A 25,047-nucleotide genomic window follows, 5' to 3' on the forward strand; every position below is an offset into this window, starting at 1 on the left:
AATTTTTTGAAGAGACTGGAGATGTTTTTGACAAGCCCAGGTCCGGCAGACCCCACAAGACAACTGCTCAGGAGGAACGTTTTTTTTCAAGAATGTGTAAAACCACACAATGGAGTAGTTTCAATGCAAAATGTATTAAACAAAACCTTATTTAAAAAGGGAAAAGACACACCACTGTGTGTTTCCCAGTTCTGTAACAATATAATGAAGACAGAAAGGAGGTAACCTCACTATGTTGGGACCAGGATAAACAGAAGTTGCAGGTTATACCTTAAATCACGGGGAAAGTTTTTTAACATACAATACCAGATTGAGTATCCCAATACATTCCCTCAGGGTGTAAAAAGAAAAGTGTGTTCCCAGCAGTCTGAATCCAGAGCATCAAAAATAAAGTTAATCCCTCTGTATGGTAATACTATATGCTAAGTCCATCACATCAGGAAAGATATTAAAGACAAGTACATACCTAATGGGTTCAAACTGGTGAGGGTTAATCCTGGATTCACGCCCGACGCACGTTTCGGTTGCCTTTCTCAAGGGCCACCACACGTCAGGAGAAATGTTTGTTGGGTTAGAAAATCCATAGCCAGCCCCTCTTCCACTGCAGCAGAGCTCCAACAGGCCTGGTCATCTCAAGTCCCTGTGTCAACTAAAACAGTTTGTAGGATTCGGTCTCGAAATGGCCCCCCATGGTTGAATCAGTGCCCAGAAGCCAGCACTAAACAAAAGGCAAAATAAACGTGTGGCATTTCCCATACCCTGCTAGACAGATGGACGCTGGAAAAGTGGCAAAAGGTGGATTTCTCTGGTGAATCTTTAGTTGGATTACACCACAGCCGCCGCAAATACTGCAGGAGACCTACTGGAACCCGTATGGATCCAAAATACACCCAGAAAACAGGTAAGTTTGGTGGTGGAAAGAACATAGTCTGTGGTTTACATTCAGTATGGGGGTGTGCGAAACATTTGCAAGGTGGAAGGCAATATCAATAGCCTAAAATATCAAGAAGTATTAGCTACTTCTTACATTCCCAATGATAAAAGGGGTCAAATTCTGCAGCAGGATGGTGCTCCATCTCATACATCCATCTCTACAACAAAGTTACTCCTGGCAAAGAAGATCAAGGTGTTCAACGACTGTCCCCAGATATGAACATCATTGAGCATGTGTGGGGTAGGATGAAAGAGGAAGCTTGGAAGACAAAACCAAAGAATCTAGATGAATTCTGGGAGGCATGTAAGACTGCATTCTTTGCTATTCCTGATGACTTCATCAATAAATTGTATGAATCATTGTTGAACGGCATGGATGCAGTCCTTCAAGCTCATGGAAGTAACATAAAATATTAAATATGGCTCTAATAGCACCATAAGTTCATTCACCAGTGTTATGCAACATATCTTTGTATTAGAAGCTAATTATTTGTTTGAATTTCACATTACTTTCTGTGAGCGACAAAACTTTTGTCTTGCCAAAATCTAACCTTTCAGTGTTCATTAAATGATCACTATTTCAGCTTTGCAGCAACTTTATTTTCTTAACCTAAACCAAATTTTGGAGGGTCTCAGCTTTCAAAAGAGTAATTTATAAAACCAATGGATGAATTTAAAGTCAGGTTATAAGCTTTTATTTACATAACATGGATAAGCGACAGAACTTCTGTCAGGGACTGTGTTGTGTATATATGTGTGTGTATGTGCATATATAATTTATTTATTTTTTGTAAGCTTGTATATTTTTTTTATTGTCTGATTTATTATTATGAGCTCTATAATCAGCATGTAGCTTTGGTAACAGTACTCGTATATTCACAGTACTCTTAGCACTCCCGCATGAGACGAACTTTATCCCCTTTCTTTTGGAAATAGTGGAATATTATTTATCATCTAGTCAGTCTGGCCCAATAGTTGTTATAGGCTTGAACTCCTGGGTATCCTAAAGTTATGTTCCCATAATGAGAATTTGGGGTGTTTATGATGTTGCAAATTTTCTGCCGCATCACTACACCGATTAGGTAATATAGGTTACTTGCAGAATTTGGGCGTTTTGTTTTTTTTCATGTGTTGTTGTGTTTTTAAGTTTTTTTGGGTTTTTTTCCTCTTGGTGGGATGTATTTTAAATCGGATTTATTTGTGTACCTCTTATTGGCAGATTTACATGCAGCAGAAGCGCACTAAGGCTACAGGCGCACACTGCAATTTTTTCTGCACACAAACTGCAACCAAAACTGCAACCAAAATTGCACCTTGTCAGAGAGAGCTTGGACATGTCCCAAAAAACGCTTGCAATGTAGGTGCGTTTTGGGTGTGTTTTTGTCAGTGTTTTTTTAAAGGAGAAATATGATAGGAAAGGATAATGGATAGATAGCTAGAATAGATAGAAAAAATAAAAAGAATAGCTAGATGAATAGAGAGATAATAAGAACATATAGATTAGATAATGAGAGAGAGCAGAGAGAATACATAGAAAGAAATAATAGAATAGCTTGTTAGAGGGATAGGCAGCTTGGTTAGCTTTTTTTTTTTTTTTCATTTTTTTTGGGCTAAAAAAAAAATAACATGGGGTCCCTCCCCATTTTTCATATCCAACACAGGAACAGCAGCAGTTGCAGGCTGCAACCCTCAGCTCTCTGCTATACCTCTGCTGGTTATGAAAAATAGAGGGGATCCCACACTTTTTTTTAAGTTTTATTTGATTTATTAAAAAAAAAATGACGTGGGATCCCCTAATTTTTTTTTTATACCAGCCAAAGTGCAGCAGACAACTTTGGGCTGATATTATTAGGGTGGGAAGGGCCATCATTATTTGGCCCTTTCCAACCTAACAATAGCAGCCCACAGCCGCCCCAGAAGTGGCGCATCCATAAGATTCTGGCGCTGGACTCGGCTCTTCCCGTTGGCCTTTGTGCAGTGGCAATCTGGGTAATAAGGAGTTAATGACAGCAGCCCATAGCTGCCACTAAGCCCTAGGTTAGTGATGTCATGCGTCTGAGACACCCCACATCACTAATCTGTAAGTGAAAAGTAAATAACCACAAACAGCCACAAAAATCCTTTATTTGAAATAAAACAAAATGCCACCCTCTTTCACCACTTTATTAACCCCCAAAACACCCCTCTAGGTCCTAAGTAATCCACACGAGGTCCCATGATGCTTCCAGCTCTGCTACATCCTTTTCCTGTCACAGCCAGCAGTCATACAGCATGGCTGTGAGTGTGGACAGAGCCGCAGCAATCAGAATAAACTAGGGTGAACCCCTGACATCAAAGCTACAGGTCCCACATTACGGCGGGTGTCTCAGTAATGATGTCATGGTCGGGTTCACTGCAGTGCTGTCACTCATGTGAGTCCTCCAGCTGCAGCTCACTTCAGTCGCAGCCTGATGTGTGCTCACTGGTGGAGGACTCGAGCTGTGACAGCAAACACCTGAGTGACTGCACTGCCGATCGCGCTGCTCACTTCAGTCACTCAGGTGTTTGCTGTCACAGCTCGAGTCCTCCACCGCTGGTAGAGCAACTCTCTTCAGTGCTGTACGATTTAAACACGCCCACTGGCGGCTGTGATTGGTTGCAGTCAGACAGCTGTCACTCAGCATGACCAATCACAGATGAGGGGAGTTGTCAATATGTATGAGGCTAATGAGCGGGTCAGGAAGAAGATGAGAGGCGGGGGAGCAATGTGACAGCTGGTGATTGGTAAGTATGTACTTCTTGGGGAGAGAGACAGAGACACCGACACTGACACTGCACCGACACTCACGGACATGGGCACGGGCACCACACTGACATGGCACCGACACTCACGGACATGGGCACGGGCACCATACTGACATGGCACGGACACTGGCACGACACACTGACACCGGCATGGCAAAATCACTCCAGCATTGATTTTGTCGTTTTGGAACTAAGTTGGTGAGCTGTGTTTTTGTTGACAAAACCACAGGTAAAACGCACCAATTTGATAGCATGCATTTGTCCTTGCGTTTTTCATGCCCTCATTAATTTCAATGAGTGACAAATGTTGACAAAAACGCAGGAAGAATGAACATGCTGCTTCTTTTTTTGTCACAAACTTTTGACAAAAAAAAGCTGACAAACTGCAACGTGCGCACAGTAAATCTGACTTCTCATAGACTTTGCTGGGAAGTCAATGTCCGAAAGTTCTGCTGACAAAACTGCACCAAAAACCGCAGCAAACCCAGCGTGTGCATGTAACCTAAAAATTCATGCGTTTTGTTTGTTTTTGTTACCGGTACATTTTCGTCATCTCATTAACGTAAATTGGGAATATCTACAACAGTTTTCTCTTCTGTTTCCGTACAGTAAGGGGTAATTATCGACAATATTACTGCTTTGGTCATTAGTAACGTTTCTCTTTGCAGAAGCCAGTAAGTGTTCGTTTTGCTTGTTGTTCTGGTGGCTTTTCCTGAATGTGCTTTATCTTTACTGTCTGGCATTTCATGGGCTGCACTCCTGTTTGCCAAACATTTTTTCTTTGCTTTTTGTCCTATATAGACATTATTAAGCAATGAAATATTTTGCGGCTCCTCCGCTTTAATACAGTGTAGATATGAATCTATTCCGAGAGAGAGAATAATTAATGTGGCAGCTCGTTTCCCTAGATAAAGCCTGTCAAATTAGGATTTCATTCATGCAAAGTATGAACGGTTTCCAAAATAAATTTGTGTATGGCCTCTGTCACAGTGGCTTATCTTTCCTTTTAGATCTGCTTGCATCTCTTGGCATAGTAACATGAACTAAGCCTTAAATATTGGCCACTAGAATAACAGAAATAGGAAGCTTCATCTTTCTCAATAGCTCCTTCTCCGTCACTAGAGGATCTGTCAGAAATCATATCTCATGCCTCCTGTTTCACAGCATTGTCACACAACGGTTTGTCACTTAGTGCCTATTTCTGCAAGCTTTTCTGGCAGTATCATGGGGCAGCTCTGCATAAGTCGATGGGATTTGTAATAGACCACGCTAAGTCTCCTGCTTAGCCTCCCTCCATTGATCATGGCTCTTATTGTGATGCAATCTATCATGTAATTTTTACAATGTAAAATGTAAGCTTCTGTTATGGCAGAATTAACTGACATTGATACTATATAATAGTCTGAAAATAGCCTCCAATGGTAGTCACTGTGACAGCCAATGTGCAGTGGGTGATAAAGCTGTAATATAACGGGTGTGGAATTTTACAGGGATTGTCTGGTCTAAGATGAGAAATGTGCAGTTACTTTGTTACTGCAGAATGCTGAACTGTAGCAGCGTGTAATGCTTACAATGTCACGATTCCACTGTATGCTGAGCGTGAGTGGTCATTCACATGACACTATTTGCATGCTTACGGTCACAAACTTACTAGTCTCATCCACATTCTCACTAGAAGAGATTGGAGAGAAGCTGAATGAGATAAATTGGCACTTGACTGCATTTATTCACCCTCTCCACCCTCACGAGACATAATGGGGAATTATGACAGTGTGCACATTCCACACTTTTGTGATTCGGCAGTCTGTCGAACGCAGAATTATCATTTTAGACTGGAAAACCCCTTCGTGCCTTGACTTATTGGTTTTCTGTTTGGATTTTGCTTTGTGCATCCATATTTTGGTGTCCAAAGACTGCTATTTAACATTTTTTTGATCTCTGTTCAATTGTTCAATTATGTGGGATCTGTGAGAACAAAATTGTAGCATCCTATAGGTCAGAGCATTTTATAGTCTTATTTTGCCTATTGTTTCAAGGGAACAATGATTCCTTATGATCAGCCCCCACGTCAACACAGGTCTATATGGACTGTTCAATGTGCTACCATACAGGTGCTCTGCATGGACCCCGTGCAAAGATACAATATTATTATTATTATTAATAATAATAATAATAATTATTATTATTATTGTTTATTATCATTAATAATGTATTGCATGACTTTCAATTTAAGCTAAAAGCACAACCCTTAACTGTTCAAAGTCCCCCTGCATATGTAAAAAAAAAATGTTTATGCTTCTAGAATACTGAGTGATCCAGTTTGGTTAGCGGGTTTTTTTTTCGGCGCCTCTTCAATCCCTGCGGTTGCCATCCTGGTTTGATTGATGTGGATGATGCATCTTACTTTACCCCCAAATCATTGTAACTCTTGTACCTGCCCAGGCCTGCGCAAGCGCTCTATGTTCCTGTATTGCGCTGGCTCTTAGTGGGGCAGAGCATAAAGTGCCTGCTTTTCAGGGTCAACATTCTGTGATCTATGGATGACGGAAGATTAGTGATGAGCGAGCGCTTCCATACTCGGATGCTCGTTACCTGTAACGAGCAGTTGATGCTTAGATGGGCATGACTTGTGTACAGAGTGTAATGGAAGTCATTGGCAATGTCTTCTAGTAAAATGTTCGCATTCCCCATTGACTTCCATTATTCTATGTACACGAATTGAGCCCATCGGAGCGTTCGAGTGCTCGTTATGAGAATAGAGCATGGTAGTGCTCACTCAACAGCAACCAAATCAGTAGGACAGCAGCTGCAGGGATTGAGGAGGTGCCGAGAAAAGAAAAAAAGGCGCCCACCAGACTGGAAAGCGCCAGAAGCTTATATACACGTCGATAGCCTGCTGTATACATACACGTCGATGGCCTGCTGTAATACAGCAAGTAAGGGTGGCGGCTTTAGATTATATAGGGCAAACCTGGCGATGAGATCCTTATAAGTATTAACGCAGTGTCTCATTATTAAGGCTGTATGTGTTTTGCCTGCAGTGCAGATATTATTGTATTTAATGTCTTATGTTTCAACTGTTCATTGTTTTCCAGATTTCTTGAAAAGACCACTAGAAATATATGTCAGAAAATTGAAAGTACCAGTACATGTCATTCGCATGGAGCAGCGCTCAGGGCTGATCAGAGCCCGACTCCGAGGTGCAGCTGCTTCCAAAGGACAGGTCATCACATTTCTGGATGCTCATTGTGAATGTACGGTAGGATGGCTGGAACCTTTACTGGCACGAATAAAGCATGACAGGTAAATCTCAGTCTGTGGAGGCTGCTTTTATTGCCGGGCTCTGAGACTTCAGATTGCAGAAATATTGCACTGCTGTATCTTACTTTGTTTTTATGGTTATTGCTTTACTGTCAGGGACTGGAAATATTATGTTACAGGCTTTTGTTGGGATCTACCCATGTCCATCTGCTGCATGGCATGTTACTGGGCCCAGAGATGAATCTGCAGTATCCTATCTGATCGTTCAGCCTCCGCCATGTCCATAGCATAGTAACGAAGATTTACACTATCTTCATGCAAAGTTTTTCTACTGTGCTCTTTTGTTTGGATGGGACGGGTCTTAAAAATGGAATAAATGTATTTGGTTTCGTCAACCATTTTGTTTGGCTGATACCTTTTTATTTCATATTTTTTTTTTTTGTCCTCTTGAGAAGTGTATATAAATACTCATCATGGGGTAGAGGAAAAAGCCAAATAAACGAATCAAAACTGGGGGGAAAACCCATCCAGTGTGTACGGCACGTAATACATTTTGTCTGCAGCATTTTTTACCTGTCGTGTGTGAAACCAGGTGAGTAAAAAAAACCAAACCTATTGATGGCTTGTGCTTGTAGTAGTCGATCAATGTGGGTGGGTCCCCGCTCAACAGCAGAATGAAGACCCTACAGCTCAGCCCTATTCCTTGCCTGTGGTGCCAATATCTTACCTCTTAAATTGCCTCATATGGCTACTGCCTAATAAGTCGTACACTCCTCCACCTCACCAGGGTAATACTTGGAGAAATAAGAGTTGAGAAGGTATAATATAAGGAAGTTAGGTTCCACTCTGTCACTCCAGCACAGGTAGGGATTAAAATTGTATTCCCATCTTTTAGATCCTGTCCCAATATGTAGTAGGTGTAATAATATTAAACATATCTCCAATTAAAAATGTAGTATAGTTCTCCTGATATATCCATGTCTCTTACCTCATGTGCAGGGCATTGCAGCTTGAGTATCCATGGTTACGACCACTACCAACTAAGTTGGTATGCCCTGCAAATAAGGTTACCGACATGGCTATCACAGGAGAACATTTCTAATTAATGTTATTTGCGAATACCCTGTTTCCCCAAAAATAAGACCTACCCCTAAAATAAGCCATAGCAGGAATTTTTGGCCTTTTTGGAGTATACTTAAAATATAATCCCTACTCCAAAATTAAGCCCTAGAACCGGTTCAATAAAGAACTGTCCAGGTAGCTAAAAAAGTGAGAATACAGCAGGATACTTCATTAAAGAAAGACGACACCCTCAAAAGAGCGAAAACAGCCCCAAATGAAAGCAAACAGCCCGCCCCGAAAAATTGCGCTCCCCAGACCCCAAACTACAGCTGGCTAGTGCCGACGGTGGATGGGCTCTCCCTCAGAGATCTGTGTTGCTGTCAGGTCCCTCGCCATTCCGCTCACACTCCGGTCAGGTACAGTGTCCCTCCGCTGTCACAGACATAGATCGGGTCCAATATTCCTCCGCTTTCACACATGCACACATCGAATCGCTGGTATCACTGCAAGGAAAGTACTCTGCACATTAGGGACAGCGGTTTTCTGAACATGGAAAATGCCCTAAATAGGCGTGAAAATACCAGATAATGCTCTACAATACAGATATTCACAGTGTTTAGTCCAAATTCCTTGCAGATCTAAAAGTTAAATGAGTGATAAAGCTAGATGATACAGTTGTGTTGGGGGGAAAGAATTCAAGAAAAAAAGAGTTATTGGAAGGCAGAGGTAAAGACCAACGTGATTAAGGCTGCCCCGGTCTACCTGTAGGCAGCAGTGTCCGCACCGCGCAGCATGTTACCCTGCAGTCTGCCTTGTACTGTAAAGTGTTAAGATTAGAAATACATGAACGAATATGAATATTTCATCTTCATGCTGATAACATGCCCATATTATTGCATCATACTCTACATGTTAAATACAATTTTACCTTTATGTTAATGGCTGATAATGTGAAAATTCACTTAGCTGGATGGCATATGTTAGCAGTTAAATAATGAAGATTGAATAAGTGCTTTTTAATGCACTTCTACAGCATGGATTAGATAGTATGGAGAGAATGTCTGTGCAGTCAAAAAGAAAAAGAAATCATTGCTTTAAGCTCATCAGAGCACTTCACCATCTGTAATTAAAGACGCTTGTTTTATAGTGGCCGTCTTGGCCAATTACATATCCCTGACAGTAGAAAGCGGGGGTGGATTGTTTTTTCTTTTGGTGTAGAACTTGGGATGGCTCCATCACAGCTCACTGGTTGGCGATCTCCAATATGTTGCTCCCCGACCTGGGGGTGTCTTCTGACAGCCTTGGAGTCCGTTATGTTCATGTCTTTATATTAGTATATGTACTCATTACATGCATGTACATATTATAGGTATATAGTACTTTTGATTGTATTACAGATTGTGTCTGGGGGATAACTTTATCCCCCAATCTATAGGATGAAAGATAACTTGTTGGTCCTTACCCTGGAACCTACACTGATGAGCAGAACTAGGAACCTTTATCCCCATTAGTACGGAGTGGGAGTGCGCACGCTGCACCGCTGCTCCACTCATTCCCCATTATGTTGCCATGCGTTTGCTTGGCTTTTTCCAGCAGCCCCATAGAGCAAGTCAAGCAGGTAACCTGCTGAGCCATTTTGTAAAGGGGATAACATTTGTCCATTCTGCTGATTAGTGCAGGTCCTAAACATGAGGCACACACCATTGATGATTTAACCAACTTAATCAGTAGGCAACAGATCTACATAAAGTCCAGTTATAAAACATGATTATTAGTATTCATATATACTGGTCAGATATGCAGCAGCACATGTGCCTTAAAGGTTATAGGTTAGTTACATTGTGCACCACTTGCTTCACTTATGTTATCTATCTCAGCCCCCAAACGTAATTGGTGTATATACACTCCCTGACAGAGGTTCTGTCACTTATCCATGTTATGTAAATAAAAGCTTTATAATCTGACTTTAAATTCATCCATTGGTTTTATAAATTACTCTTTTGAAAGCTGAAACTCTCCCAAATTTGGTTTAAGTTATGAAAATAAAGTTGCTGCAAAGCTGAAATAGTGATCATTTAATGAACACTGAAAGGTTAGATTTTGGCAAGACAACAGTAATGTGAAATTCAAACAAATAATTAACTTCTAATACAAAGATATGTTGCATAATGTTGGTGAATGAACTTGTGGTGCTATTAGAGCCATATTTAATATTTTGTGTGACTTCCATGAGCTTGAAAGACTGCATCCATGCGGTTTAACAATAATTCATACAATTTATTAAGTCATCAGGAATAGCAAAGAATGTAGTCTTACATGCCTCCCAGAATTCTAGATTGATTCTTTGGTTTTGTCTTCCAAGCTTCCTCTTTCATCCTACCCCAAACATGCTCAATGATTCTTTGCCAGGAGGAAGTTTGTTGTAGAGATGGATGTATGAGATGGAGCACCATCCTGCTGCAGAATTTGACCCCTTTTATGATTGGGAATGTAAGAAGTAGCTAATACTTTATGATATTTTAGGCTATTGATATTGCCTTTCACCTTGCAAATGTTTCGCACACCCCCATACTGAATGTAACCCCAGACCATGATCTTTCCACCACCAAACTTAACTGATTTCTAAGTGTATTTTGGATCCATACCGGCCCCAGTAGGTCTCCTGCAGTATTTGAGGCAGCTGTGGTGTAATTCAACTAAAGATTCATCAGAGAAATACATCACCTGCCACATTTCTAGCGTCCATCTGTTTAGCAGGCTGTGGGACTTGGCAAATGCCACACGTTTTTTTATTGCCTTTTGTTTAGTGCTGTCTTCTGGGCACTGATTTGACCTTGGAGGCCATTTCGAGACCGAATCCTACAAACTGTTCTAATTGACACAGGGACTTGAGGTGACCAGGCCTGTTGGAGCTCTGCTGCAGTGGAAGAGGGGCTGGCTTTGGATTTTCTATCCAACAAACGTTCCTCCTGAGCAGTTGTCTTGCGGGTTATGCCGGACCTGGACTTGTCAAAAACATCTCCAGTCTCTTCAAATCTTTTTTTAATTCTTTGTATTGGATGCTGAGACACATTAAAGGTGCCAGCCACCTCTGCAGTGGATCTGGTCTTCAGCCTCTTGATAATCAAGGCTTTGGTCACTGGGTGAATTATTGGCATATTGTCAGAGGTCAAGTTGCAGTTCAAGTGAAGGTCTGGGGTGCTGGGTTTCTTTTTATACACACCCATTAGTTAAGCGATCATTTAGTGAGCACAGGTGAGGATGTAATCTAGGATTTGGTGCATTATATGACGAAAACTTTTGTCTTGCCAAAATCTGACCCTTCTGTGTTCATTAAATGATCAATATTTCAGCTTTGCAGCAACTTTATTTTCATAACCTAAACCAAATTTGGGAGGGTTTCAGCTTTCAAAAGAGTAATTTATAAAACCAATGGATCACTGTCAAGTCAGGTTATAAGCTTTTATTTACATAACATGGATAAGCGACAGAACTTCTGCCAGGGAGTGTAATTATGGGGGTAAACTGACAGAAGAGGGATAACTGGTAATATGTACTGCTGGCCCATATGTGGCCCTCAGTGTAGCAACAGTGCATCCTCATTATGCCATGAAAGCCATTATTTCCGGACTTTGTACTGGTTATGGTGATTTCATGCCTCTGAATGCGTCCCAGATGAAACACATGCCAAGTTATTCATATTAGCGCCATGACCCACCATGATGTTGCTGGAACCAATCAGTATCTACTGACCATCAAGGGAGTCACATGAGCGCATTTAAATCAGTTTGTGCTACCTGCACAGGGTCACATGAGCCCACCATAACGATGTTATACGCTAACCGCAGGGGGTCTTTGCTGCGCATGGTCAGCCAAATCTAGTGTAAGCATGTGTGAAAGTACCCCACCAAAATGACTTGGTATGATTACAAAGTAACACTCTAGGAGCATGCCAAGCAGAACATCAGTAATCTTACTATGGCACAGCCTCCTCCAGGCAGCCGCATGAGATTCTCCATGACAGTAGAGATGTAAAGATGTATCCTAGCAAGCATCTACATTGATTAGCTTGATACATTGATGGTTGTAAATAAAAATAACAAAACCTTTTATTCTTGCCATAATTTATTTGTACAGAAATTAAAATAGTACAAAATGTTGTGTCCTTAATCCATTCAATTCAACCATGACAGGTAGTGGGAACAAAGGAGAGACCCTTTTGTAATACTGTTTTTCCAAAAATAAGCCCTCCCCCCAAAAATAAGCTCTAGCAGGGATTTTCAGCATTTTCGGAGCAAGGCTTAAATATAAGCCCTCCCCCGAAAATAAGCCCTAGTCACGGTTCAGTAATGAAGTGTCCGTGCAGCTAAAAAAGATAAAGATACTGCAGGACTCTTCATTATAGACAGCGGCACCCCACAATCACTCACCCGACGCTTAGCAGCAGGACCTGCAGTGATTGCACACCCGCACACATGAGCGCTCTCTCTCTCTCTCACACACACACACACACACACACACACACACACACACACACACACACACTCAGATCTCTTACACAAACATCCAATCTCACACACACACACACACACTCACTCAGATCTCTTACACAAACATCCAATCGCACACACACACAAACATCCGATCGCACACACACACAAACATCCGATCGCACACACACACATCGGATCGCATACACACTCGCCTCATCCAGCGACACCGATCTCTTCTCGCCAGAAGAATCCTGAGGGGCAGTGCAGTGGAGCGCAACGACCTGCAGAACAGGACCTGCGGCCGGAAACGTGACTTGCTCTCATCATTCCCTGCGGCCGGAAGCGCTGGATGTGATGTGATGTGATGTGTGCTTGTGTGTGTGTGTGCGATCGGCTATGTGTGTCTGTGAGCTGCTGGATGTGTCTATAATCTGCTGTATGTGTCTATGACTGCTGTGTGTGATTTTGCTGTGTCTGTGATTTGCTGTGTGTGTCTGGGATCTGCTGTGTCTGTGATTTGCTGTGTGTGTCTGGGATCTGCTGTGTCTGTGATTTGCTGTGTGTGTCTGGGATCTGCTGTGTGTGTGATTTGCTGTGTGTGTCTGGGATCTGCTGTGTGTGTGATTTGCTGTGTGTGTCTGGGATCTGCTGTGTGTGTGATTTGCTGTGTGTGTCTGGGATCTGCTGTGTGTGTGATTTGCTGTGTGTGTCTGGGATCTGCTGTGTGTGTGATTTGCTGTGTGTGTCTGGGATCTGCTGTGTGTGTGATTTGCTGTGTGTCTGGGATCTGCTGTGTGTGTGATTTGCTGTGTGTGTCTGTGATCGGGCTGTGTGTGTCAGCGTGTCAGCCAGCAGCAGGGGAGAACGGCATGCAGCAACCACCGGAGATCACAGAAGAACTTAAAGAACTTTGGAGCCACGCAGACGTCTGGGTCTGGTGAATGAGTCTCCTGGGAAGTGGGGTGTCTGCTTTTTTTGGGGGTAAACTTACCCCCATCCATGTTTCTCCAAGAATAAGACCTCCTCCAGAAATAAGCCCTAGCTTTTTTGGGGGGCAAAAAAAATATAAGACAGTGTCTTATTTTTGGAAAAACACAGTAGTTATTTCTCATTATCTGAAAGGGTGTGATTAGAAATGACTACTATATTTTATGGCGGGCAAATGGACATGAAGTTCTATGGAATGGAGCTGGTCAGACCTTCTATTAAAGGGGAACTGGAATAGAGCCCTTCCGCAAAAAGAATACAAATGGATTTTCAGATTGCTTTCCATGCAGACTTATGGAATTAAAGGGAACCTGTCAAGTGCAATATGCACCCAGAATCACGAGCAGTTCTGGTGGCATATTAGTGATCCCTGCCTAACCGTCCCTGTATACACTAGCATAGATAAAGGAATCTTTAGAAAAAGTATATCTAAAGATTGTTTATTATATGCTTATGAGGCCAGGGACTAGTCCCCTGGGTGTTAGTTCCTTTGGCTTGTCTGCCCCCTATGCATGTTATCACGCCCCGTAATACTATGCTAATGAATGCACAGCAATGCTGTACTTACCTCAGTCTTGATGGCAGCCGGCAGAGGATGGATGTCACTGGGCATGATCTGGAGTCTCCAGCACTTCCAGTCATGTGCACTCTACTTCACTGAAGCCGGGAAGCTTACACCCGGCATTAATTTAGTGCACATGATCTGAAGTGCCTGGGACTCTGGATCATGTGCAGTGTGCATCCATCCTCCTCCAGCCGCCATGAAGAGTGAGGTATGTGTGGCAAAGCTGCGCATTCAATAGCATGTTAGTATGCCCACAGGGGTGTGCTAACATGCTATGTGAGCCGACTAGCCAAGGTAACTCATGCCCTTGTGACTAATTGTGGTCCTCATTAGCATAATATAAAGGATATTTAGAAATACTTTTACTAAAGATCTGTTTATCTATGCTAGTGTATACAGGGACAGTTAGGCAGGGATCAGCAATATGCACCCAGAACTGCTCGTGGTTCTAGGTGCATATTGCACCTGACAGGTTGCCTTTAATGAAAACTTAACTTTATTCATATTCAATATTTATTGGTAACTTGAATGCTACGAATACATATCGGTATAAGTAAAAAGAAAAAAAAAAAACGCTGGAGTGATGGTTTCAGTGTAAGTCCCCTGTATTATACTCGCTTGCCACTGCCTTCATCTGTTTCGGTCTCCGGTCACAATACTGACCGCTCCAGTATTTCATGGAGCACACCGGAGGTCACAAATCAATGCATCTGTATGGGAGACATGTTCTGGCTCTCATAGGGTTGCATTGAGCGCTTGTGATATAACTTCTGACTCCCAGCCAGTCAGAAGTTACAGGCATTGGATGGCGGTACTGAAGAAGGATGAAGCTGCCAAAGGGCGAGTATAAGAACAGGGGCAGAGGACTTAGATTTAGAGCTCCACTCCAGCGCTGAAGAAAACTTGCTAGCGTGGTGTTTTAAGGCATTTTATTTTTAGCTGCATCTCTGATTAGTCATGGAGTTAGAACTCCTTGATGTGTATTACCACCATTTTTACTATGTTGTGATTAAGTAATTAAAAGGGTATTCTCATGGTATTAAATTGTTTTAGTTAGACTGTCTGAAAATGAGTAAGTTTGCAACTGACTTGCTTTTTCCATTTGCTTTAATTTTCCTGCTGTGAGAGCTTTTATCTTTCATAGTGTACAGCTGATTTCCAAAGAACTTTGCCACCCGACCCTGGCTTTGTGCACTGTAGTTAGGCTATGTGCGCATTTTGCATTTTTTTTTCCTGGATTTTGGCTGCATTTAAAACTGCAATGTGTTGACCAAATGCATGTGATGTGCTTCCCCAGCAAAGTCTGAGAAGTCAGAAAATTCCATGCGCACATTGCTTTTTTTAGGCAGCGTTTTGGATGCCAAATATTTGACAAAATCAATGCCAAAAAAAGCATGTCGCTTCTTCAGTGCGTTTTGGTTACATTTTGCACTCATTGAAATGAATGAGGTGTCAAAACGCAGCCAAAATGTTTAGCTGTGCATTTGCACTGCATTTTTGTTGCGTTCTGCATGCTTTTTTGACAAAACGCAGGTCTTTTCGGTCTCTCTCTCTCTGTCGATGTCGGTCTGTTTGTCGATGTCTGTCTCGGTGTCGATGTCAGTCTCTCTCTATCTCTCTATCTCTTCCTCCCTGCCGGTCTCCATCTCTTCCTCCCTGCCGGTCTCCATCTCTTCCTCCCTGCCGGTCTCCATCTCTTCCTCCCTGCCGGTCTCCATCTCTTCCTCCCTGCCGGTCTCCATCTCTTCCTCCCTGCCGGTCTCCATCTCTTCCTCCCTGCCGGTCTCCATCTCTTCCTCCCTGCCGGTCTCCATCTCTCCCTCCCTGCCGGTCTCCATCTCTCCCTCCCTGCCGGTCTCCATCTCTCCCTCCCTGCCGGTCTCCATCTCTCCCTCCCTGCCGGTCTCCATCTCTCCCTCCCTGCCGGTCTCCATCTCTCCCTCCCTGCCGGTCTCCATCTCTTCCTCCCTGCCGGTCTCCATCTCTTCCTCCCTGCCGGTCTCCATCTCTCCCTCCCTGCCGGTCTCCATCTCTCCCTCCCTGCCGGTCTCCATCTCTCCCTCCCTGCCGGTCTCCATCTCTCCCTCCCTGCCGGTCTCCATCTCTCCCTCCCTGCCGGTCTCCATCTCTCCCTCCCTGCCGGTCTCCATCTCTCCCTCCCTGCCGGTCTCCATCTCTCCCTCCCTGCCGGTCTCCATCTCTCCCTCCCTGCCGGTCTCCATCTCTCCCTCCCTGCCGGTCTCCATCTCTCCCTCCCTGCCGGTCTCCATCTCTCCCTCCCTGCCGGTCTCCATCTCCTACTCGCCCATCACCGATGCGGCGCTGCACAGCTGTCGCAAGTTCGGCGGCTTCTCCAGCTTTTGAAAATGCCGGCCACTCATTAGGCCATCTTGTATTCACTGCTTCCCCCGCCCACCGGCGCCTATGATTGGTTGCATTCAGGTGAGTCCCCACGCTGAGTGGCAGCTGTCTCACTGCAACCAATCACCGCGGCCGATGGGCGGTTCTATATCGTGCAGTAAAATAAATACAAAACACGACGTGCGGTCCATCCCCCCCCAAATGATACCCAGCCAATATAGTCTCACAGCCGGGGGCTGGTATTCTCAGACTGGGGAGGCCTATCGTTTTTAGGCTGCCCCCCAGCCTAAAAATATCAGCCAGCAGCCGCCCGGAATTGCCGCATCATTAGATTTGACAGTCCCGGGACTCTACCCGGCTCATCCCGATTACCCTGGTGCGTTTATAATAAATAGATAAGGAGTTAATGGCAGCCCATAGCTGCCTCTAAGTCCTAGGTTAATCATGGTAGGCGTCTAAGACACCCCCATGATTAACCTCTAAGTTAAAGAAAATAAACGCACACACCAGAAAAATCATTTTTTTTTGGAATAAGACAAAAAAAAACACTCTTTTACCACTTTATTAAAATCCCCAAATACCCCTCCAGGTCCAGCATAATTTTCACGAGGTCCCACAACGCTTTCAGCTCTGCTACATCAGAAGCTGACAGCGAGCGGTCATAGAGCACGACCGCTCCCTGTGAGCTCCACGGAGCAACTGAAGTGAGTCGCACTGTCAGCAGTGACGTCACTCAGGTTACTCGCTACCACCGCTCTCAGGTGGAGAACTCCAGCTGTGGCCGCGAGTAACCTGAGTGACGGCACCACTGATCACGCTGCTCACTTCAGTCAGGTGATTTGCGTTCACAGGCGAGTCCTTCACCTGCGATCGTAATTCAGGCTGTCACACAGAGACAGAGCTGCGCGATGACAGTGAACTCTGGTGAAGCTCTGATGTCACTGCTGCGGACCCCTGTATCCTGGCACGAACGTCAGAGGTTCATCTGAGTTCATCACAGCACACAGAGACAGAGCCGTGGGATGACAATGAAGTCGGGTGAAGTTCATCCGAGTTCATTCTCATCGCGTGGCTATGTCTGCTGTCAGTGGGCATCTAGCAGAGCTGAATCGCCGTGGCACTGCACTGTAAAGAAAAATGCATGCGTTTTGGTTACATTTTTTTGTCAAACGCAATGTTTACAGTTGTGAAAGTCTGCCAGAGTGTGCATTTTTTTTTTTTTTGACAATTACAAAACGCAACGTGCGCACATAGCCTTACAGTCCAGGAGAGGAGTTAAATTCTAACACCCCATTCAGTTCTGTTCCGCCCATTGATTTTTATACAGCACTTAGCTGCTCACTTCACTCTTAAGGCCCCTTTTTACACACTACAACATCGCTGGGGACATCGCTTAACGTCACCGGTTTTGTGACGCAATAGCGACCTCCCCAGTGACATTGCAGTGTGTGAAACGCATCAGCGACCTGGCCCCCGCTGTAAGGTCGCTGATTGATACAAATCTTTCAGGACCATTTTTTGGTCCTTTGTTTCCTGCTGCGCAGCGTGCATCGGTGTGTTTGACACCGTTACAACGACTTGGTTAGGCCGGTTTCACACATCCGGCTTTTCGCCGGTTTACCGGATTCGGCGCTCTCCCGTACAGACAATACAGTACAGTGACAGCGCTGTAACTTCCGGGTCACATGCGCTGGTCACATGACAGCACGTGACCGGCGCTTGTTGCGCTGTCACTGTACTGTAGTCACTGTATGGGAGAGCGCCGGATCCGGCAAACCGGCAAAAAGCCGGATGTGTGAAACCGGCCTTAGCGACTTCCCTTTCAAATAGCTGCTTAGACACGTCCCCAATGAATAGCTAGGTTGTTCTGCAGGTCCGGGATCGCTAGAAAGTCTCTAAACGCTGCTGCGTCGTTGGCCAGGTATGCCTGTTTGACAGCTCACCAGCGACTCACCAGAGACTTTGTAGCGATCCCGGCCAGGTGGGATCGCTAGAAAGTCTGTGTGTGAAGGGCCCTTTACTCCCAACTTCCTCTCATCCCCTAAAAGGTCCCTTATCAGTCCTGCACAAGCCCTGTGATTGTTCATTGTGCAGTTATCGCTGTTTAAATAAAGTAGTAATAGTGTAGCCTCCACAAACACTGACAAATTAGTATTAGCAGGAAGAAGTTTTGATCAAAACTGTTATTCAAGAAGTAGTGCCTGTCCCTCATTCAATTAAAAACTAAGGAGACTGTATAGCTCTGAGCTGCTCAAGAGACAACTTGAAAGTATCCCTTTTTAAGTTATTGCAGCAACCTGAAAAACAATTAGAAACCTCCACTCAGTAATACTTTGGCTTGGTTCTCACATTACAGACGCCTCGTCAGCACACTTTGTGGTGTTAAATGGGCATACAAGCTGGTGTTAACAAACTGACAAACTGTGAATCTCTTTCCTTCCTGTTATAACATCCATTGGCTTTGGTGTTGGCCATCAGTGAGGAGATTCTGACCAGATGCATGTCATATTAAATCATCCCCAGCGACAGTGGTGCGCAGCAGAGTCTGTACCCATCTCACTAGAGCGCCTCATGCTGGATGTCCGGACCTACGTGTGGGTGAATGCCGGTACATATGTATTTTTATTTCCAGTGCAGCAGTACTTTTAGTCTTCAGCTCTGAGGCTATAGATTTCTGAATAGATCTGTATTCTGTGGAGGACAGGGTAGATTTTAATTGGTGAAATTGTACCTGTGCTGAATGCGTGTTGTGCAGAAGAATACCATGTATTGATTTTTAGCTGAATCAGACAACACCGCGCTACTCTTCCTGTAGTCCTCATATTAAACTACTATACAGAAAGTCTGTTTGCATTTTGTCTAAACCAGATCTCTAAAGAAAAGCTTGTTCTTGGCAAGTTGCCGCCCTGAAGCTGCAATCAATAGGACGAGGCTAAAATTACACGCCTACTTGTCCGTGGTATCATGGATTTATTCTTATTTGACAATACAAGCTTAACCTTAGAAAACTGCTTCTAAAACTTAGTTGTAATTATTATTAGCAGGGCTTGAACAAATCACAACTGCTATCAATTATAGCTGCCTTCCTTTATAATGCAAGTGGCAATGGTCCTTGAAAGTCATAAGCTGGATTTTAGGGTCCGAGTCATTAAGACTGGCTTATTGCACAACAGCCTAAGGCTATGTGCGCACGTTGCGTAAATACATGCAGTTACGCTGCGCTTTGTAGCGCAGCGTAACTGCATGCGTCCTGCGTCCCCTGCACAGTCTATGGAGATTGTGCAGGGGCCGTGCGCATGTGGCGTCTTAGAGCGCAGCGCTTCGGCTGCTGCCCGAAGCGCTGCGTTCTAAGAAGTGGCATGTCACTTCTTCCGAGCGCTTTGCCGGCAGCTCCTGCTCTGTCTATGGCAGGAGTTGCAGGCAGAGCGCATGGAATCGGCTTTTTTTTTTTTCTCTACGGACATTTTCTGCAGCGATTTGAAGCGCACGTGTGCTCTTCAGATCGCTGCAGAAATTTCTGCAGGGCTAGTACGCAACGTGCGCACATAGCCTAAGGCTACTTTCACACATCCGGTTTGAGCAGTGCGGCTCAATCCGGCTGTGAAACCTATGCAACGGATGCGGCGAAAACACCGCATCCTTTGCATAAGTTTTTACATGCGGCCTGTCCATTTTTTTCCGGTTGCGGCATGCTACTGAGCATGCGCAGTGGAAAAAACCGCATGCGGCGGCCGGATGCGTTTTTTGCCGCATCCGGCGTCCATAGGCATGCATTGAAAAATGTGCCGCAGCGGCCGGATGCGACGCGATGCGGTTCTTATGCTGGAGCAAAAAACGTTCCAGGCAACGTTCCATCCGGCCGCGGCATCGGCTAAATCTGCCGCATGCGGCAAAAACCGGACCGAACGCAAGCCCATGCGGCACAATACGGCACTAATGTAAGTCTATGCAAAAAAAAAAAACACAACCGGCGGCAAAAAAAACGGTTGCGGTTTTTCTGCAGAGCGCCGTATTGTGCCGCAGAGCAAAAACCGGATGTGTGAAAGTAGCCTTAGACTGCTTTCACACATCAGTTTTTTTGCCATCAGGCACGACCAGGCAAAAAAACTGGTGCGACGGATCCGGCGAAAAAACTGATCCGTCGCATCAGTTTTTTTTCCATGCGTTCCTTCTGTTTTTTTGATGAATCCGTTGTGATACTGAGTATTCGTCATTGGATTCCGTCATATGCCAGGGGACGACTGATCTGGCGCCCATAGACTTCCATTATACAACATGCCGGACGGCGCCGGATCCAGCGTGATCCGTTTTTTTTGCCGGAGACAAAAAAACGTTCCATGCTGTGTCCTTTCCGGAAGCCGGACGAAGAGATTTTGCCGGATCTGGCAGACGCTGCATTCAACGCAAGGACATCCGGCACAATCCAGAGCTAATACAAGTCTATGGGGAATAAAACTGATCCGACGCCGGATTGTGCCTGACGGCGAAAACCAGATGTGTGAAAGAGGCCTTATCGAGTGCGATGCACCTAATACATTTAAGTAGACAGCATTTAATGAATTGGGCGTATCTTACTTACTGCTCCCTACTCTAGTCCTCCCTCCCTCCCTCCCTCCCTCCCTCCCTCCCTTCCTTCCTTCCTTCCTTCCTTCCTTCCTTCCTTCCTTCCTTCCTTCCTTCCTTCCTTCCTCCCCTTCTACACTCCCTCACTCACTCTTTTCCTTCCTTCCCTCCCATTTTGCTCTCTGCCCTCTTTGCTCTCTGCCCTCTTTGCTCTCTGCCCTCTTTGCTCTCTGCCCTCTTTGCTCTCTGCCCTCTTTGCTCTCTGCCCTCTTTGCTCTCTGCCCTCTTTGCTCTCTGCCCTCTTTGCTCTCTGCCCTCTTTGCTCTCTGCCCTCTTTGCTCTCTGCCCTCTTTGCTCTCTGCCCTCTTTGCTCTCTGCCCTCTTTGCTCTCTGCCCTCTTTGCTCTCTGCCCTCTTTGCTCTCTGCCCTCTTTGCTCTCTGCCCTCTTTGCTCTCTGCCCTCTTTGCTCTCTGCCCTCTTTGCTCTCTGCCCTCTTTGCTCTCTGCCCTCTTTGCTCTCTGCCCTCTTTGCTCTCTGCCCTTCTTTCTCCCCCCAGTGTATTTTTCAGTACGGTTGTAATTTTTGTGATTTATTTATTTATTTATTTTTTTTGGCAGCAGAAGTCACAAAAACAGTTCAAGTTAGGAAAAAGCCTATTATTCTCTTTGCGCCAAATTCATGAACCACATATGCCATTTTGATGCAATGCCACATTGTCCATTCAGAATATAACTGTAATCACTGGACAATTGACCTGTTGTATCTGGGTCTTAAAGTGCAATTTTAATGAAGCTTATTACTTAATATTCGTTATTCATGACTAAGGGCCGCTTTACACGCTGCGACATCGCTATCATTTCCTGGCGATGTCGAGCGCGATAGCACCCACCCCCGTCGTACGACCGATATGTGGTGATCGCTGCCGTAGCGAACATTATCGTTACGGCAGCGTCACACGCACATACCTGTTCAGCGACGTCGCAGTGACTGCCGAACAATCCTTCCCTTAAGGGGGAGTTGCGTTTGGCGTCACCGTGGCGTCACCGCGACGTCACTAAGCGGGCGCCCAACAGAAGCGGAGGGGCAGAGATGAGCGGGACTTAACATCCTGCCCACCTCCTTCCTTCCTCATTGCCGGCGGACGCAGGTAAGGTGAGGTTCCTCGTTCCTGCGGTGTCACACATAGCGATGTGTGCTGTCGAAGGAACGACGAACAACATCGTGCCTGCAGCTGCAACGATAATTGGGAATGGACCCCCATGTCACAGATTAGCGATTTTGAACATTTTTGCAACGATTCAAAATCACTCATAGGTGTCACACGCAACGACATCGCTAACGTGGCCGGATGTGCGTCACAAATTCCGTGACCCCAACGACATTGCTTTAGCGATCTTGTAGCGTGTAAAGCGGTCCTAAGAGTTCTGGCTCTTCGTAGATTTCTTATTTGCACTGTTCCTGTTAATCCTGTTAGAATTTTATGAATAACTTGACATTCCTCTTGTCTTGTCTTGTGGGTGTGTCTCTACACGCTCAGCTGTGATTGGACAATGTCTGATCATATATTGGCACAACCCCCAACTGGTAACCCAGGTGTCAATTTATTCATAAACGTCTTCTAGGCACAAGGAAAGGTGCCATAGAAATGTGATATGAGAAATAAGTGTCCTTATCTGTGCACCATAATTCACGCCTGAATAGACATGAGTGGACTCCTAACCAGGACCAGCGGCTCCAGTTTCCTTTTTTTTTTTTTATTATTTTGTTTAAAAATCCAGTTCCATATAAGTCTATGGGACCAGAATCTAGAGATTTACAAATGTGTTCAAAAGGAATGGGGACAGGAGCATGTGCGCTGTACTCACCGAGGATCTGTCATGACGGCACGCTGATTCCAGGTCGCGCATTAGGCTCGTCGCATCTGCACTGCTCTCTCTGGTTTCTACGCCCACTGGCCATCCTGGCGTCTGTGACTGGTTGCAGTCAGATGCGCCCCCAGCCTGTGTGACAGCATCTGATTGCCACCACTCACAGGCACTGTCTGTGGGTCAGTATCGTGGTATAAAAATAAATAAAATAATTGGCTTAGGGTCCCCCTGTATTATTATACCCAGCACAGATAAAGCCCATGGCTACAGGCTGCAGCCTCCAGCCCTGCGCTTTTCTTGGCCGTGTGTCAATATAAGAGGAACAGCATGCGGTGCTTTTTTTTTATTTTAAATCATTTAACTAATTTTAAAAAACATTGTGCGCCAACTCCCCCCAATTGTGATATTCAGCCAAGGTAAAGCCCGACAGTTGGGGGCTGGTATTCTCAGGCTGGGGAGGTGGATGCTTATTGGACCATGCCCCAGCCAAACAATAGCAATCTGCAGTCGCCCAACATTGTTGCATCTAATAGATGCAACAAGTCCGGCGCTTTACCTGGCTCTTCACAATTTCCCTGGTGCGGTGGCAATCGGGGTAATGAGGGAGTTGATGCTAGCCCACAGCAGCTACCATGTCCTATATTAGTAATGGCAGGCATCTGAGACACAAAAATCCTTTATTTCGAATAAAATACAAAAAACTCCCTCTTTTACCCCTTTATTAACCCTAAAACACCCCTATACATTTGACGTAATCCATACGAAGTCACATGACGATTCAGCTCTGCTACATGTACGTCACAGCGAGTGGCCGTAGAGCATGACTGCTCACTGTGACTTCAGAGACTGAGCCGCCATCAGCGTTGATTTGCGGTCACGTCACTCAGGTGATTTGCGGTCTCATCTCCGCAGGAAAAGATACGTTGCATCCAGGACGCAGCGTGTGTAGCTCTTGTGCGCACACCTCAAGAGTTAAAGAAAAAAAAAAAAAAAAAACAAAACAAAAAGCAACTGTGCTTCTATTATCTGTGTGAGTGCAATTGTTTACGTAAACTAGAGGGTTTATTACCCTTTGATTACCATTACAGGACTAGAAACTCGCATGTAAGTCCGACACGCCCCCTACTTTGACTGACACCTCAGTCAATGCACAATCTCTATTGAGAGCCCAGTGTGGGTGGAGGCAGCCCTGCTGTGTTCCTGAATCTGAATTCTTAGATTGTTTCAGAATGGCTACAGCCAGTAATCAATGGATACACAGTTGGATTCAGAAGCTGCTTGCATATATTATGTTGCGGTCAGATGAGGTAGCAAAAATTTGCTGACAGATTCCTTTTTCAACAGCAAATGAACAGGCAGTTTTCAAGTTGATGTGTTGGAAGCAGGAAAATTAGGCAACTATAAAGTTGTGAGTAACTTTGAAAAAAGATCAAACTGTAATGACTAGACAATTGTAATCATCTGTTCATAGTGGCCACTTGTTCCCCCGACTGCTCAGAGCTTTTTTTTTTTTTTTATGGGGGAACCCTGCATAACATTGGGCAGGTTTAATGTTCTGGCTGATAGACACATGCATCCTGTAAATATGCTGCGGATGTAAAATGGGATACTGATTTAGAGGTAAGAGGTTGGGAACTTAGTGGCCCTGAAATCTCCTTGTTTTATTATAAGAATGAACATCGGTAAATATGTACATTTGAACAATGCTGCTCTATGCCATATATTACTGCTTATATATAATATAATATATATATATATATATATATATATGTGTATGTGTGTGTGTATATATAGAGATATATATATGTATGTGTGTGTGTATATATAATATATGTATGTGTGTGTGTATATATAATATATATATGTGTATGTATGTATATATAATACATATATGTGTATGTATGTATATATAATACATATATGTGTATGTGTGTGTGTGTGTATATATATATATATATATATATATATATATATATATATATATATATATATATATATATATATATATATATATATATATATATATATATATATATATATATAATGTATATACATATGTGTGTGTGTGTGTGTACACACGCACATATCCTGTCCATCACCATTAACTTGAGAACGGCGGCAGCTATAGTAATAGAAGTGGTGTCGAGGTATAGTAAAGTAGCCATGCGCT

General features: G+C 44.2%; 1 protein-coding gene across 1 annotated transcript in view; it reads left to right on the plus strand.

Moving 5' to 3' along the window:
• GALNT1 (polypeptide N-acetylgalactosaminyltransferase 1) overlaps nucleotides 1-25,047 on the plus strand; it is a 224,930-nt gene that overhangs the window by 159,382 nt on the left and 40,501 nt on the right. The window contains exon 5 of the mRNA XM_075314935.1: nucleotides 6,813-7,020. Coding sequence (XP_075171050.1) covers nucleotides 6,813-7,020 — 208 coding nt within the window. The remainder of the gene's footprint in view (nucleotides 1-6,812; nucleotides 7,021-25,047) is intronic.

The sequence above is a fragment of the Anomaloglossus baeobatrachus genome, chromosome 6, assembly GCF_048569485.1.
Source record: "Anomaloglossus baeobatrachus isolate aAnoBae1 chromosome 6, aAnoBae1.hap1, whole genome shotgun sequence".
Lineage (NCBI taxonomy): Eukaryota > Metazoa > Chordata > Amphibia > Anura > Aromobatidae > Anomaloglossus > Anomaloglossus baeobatrachus.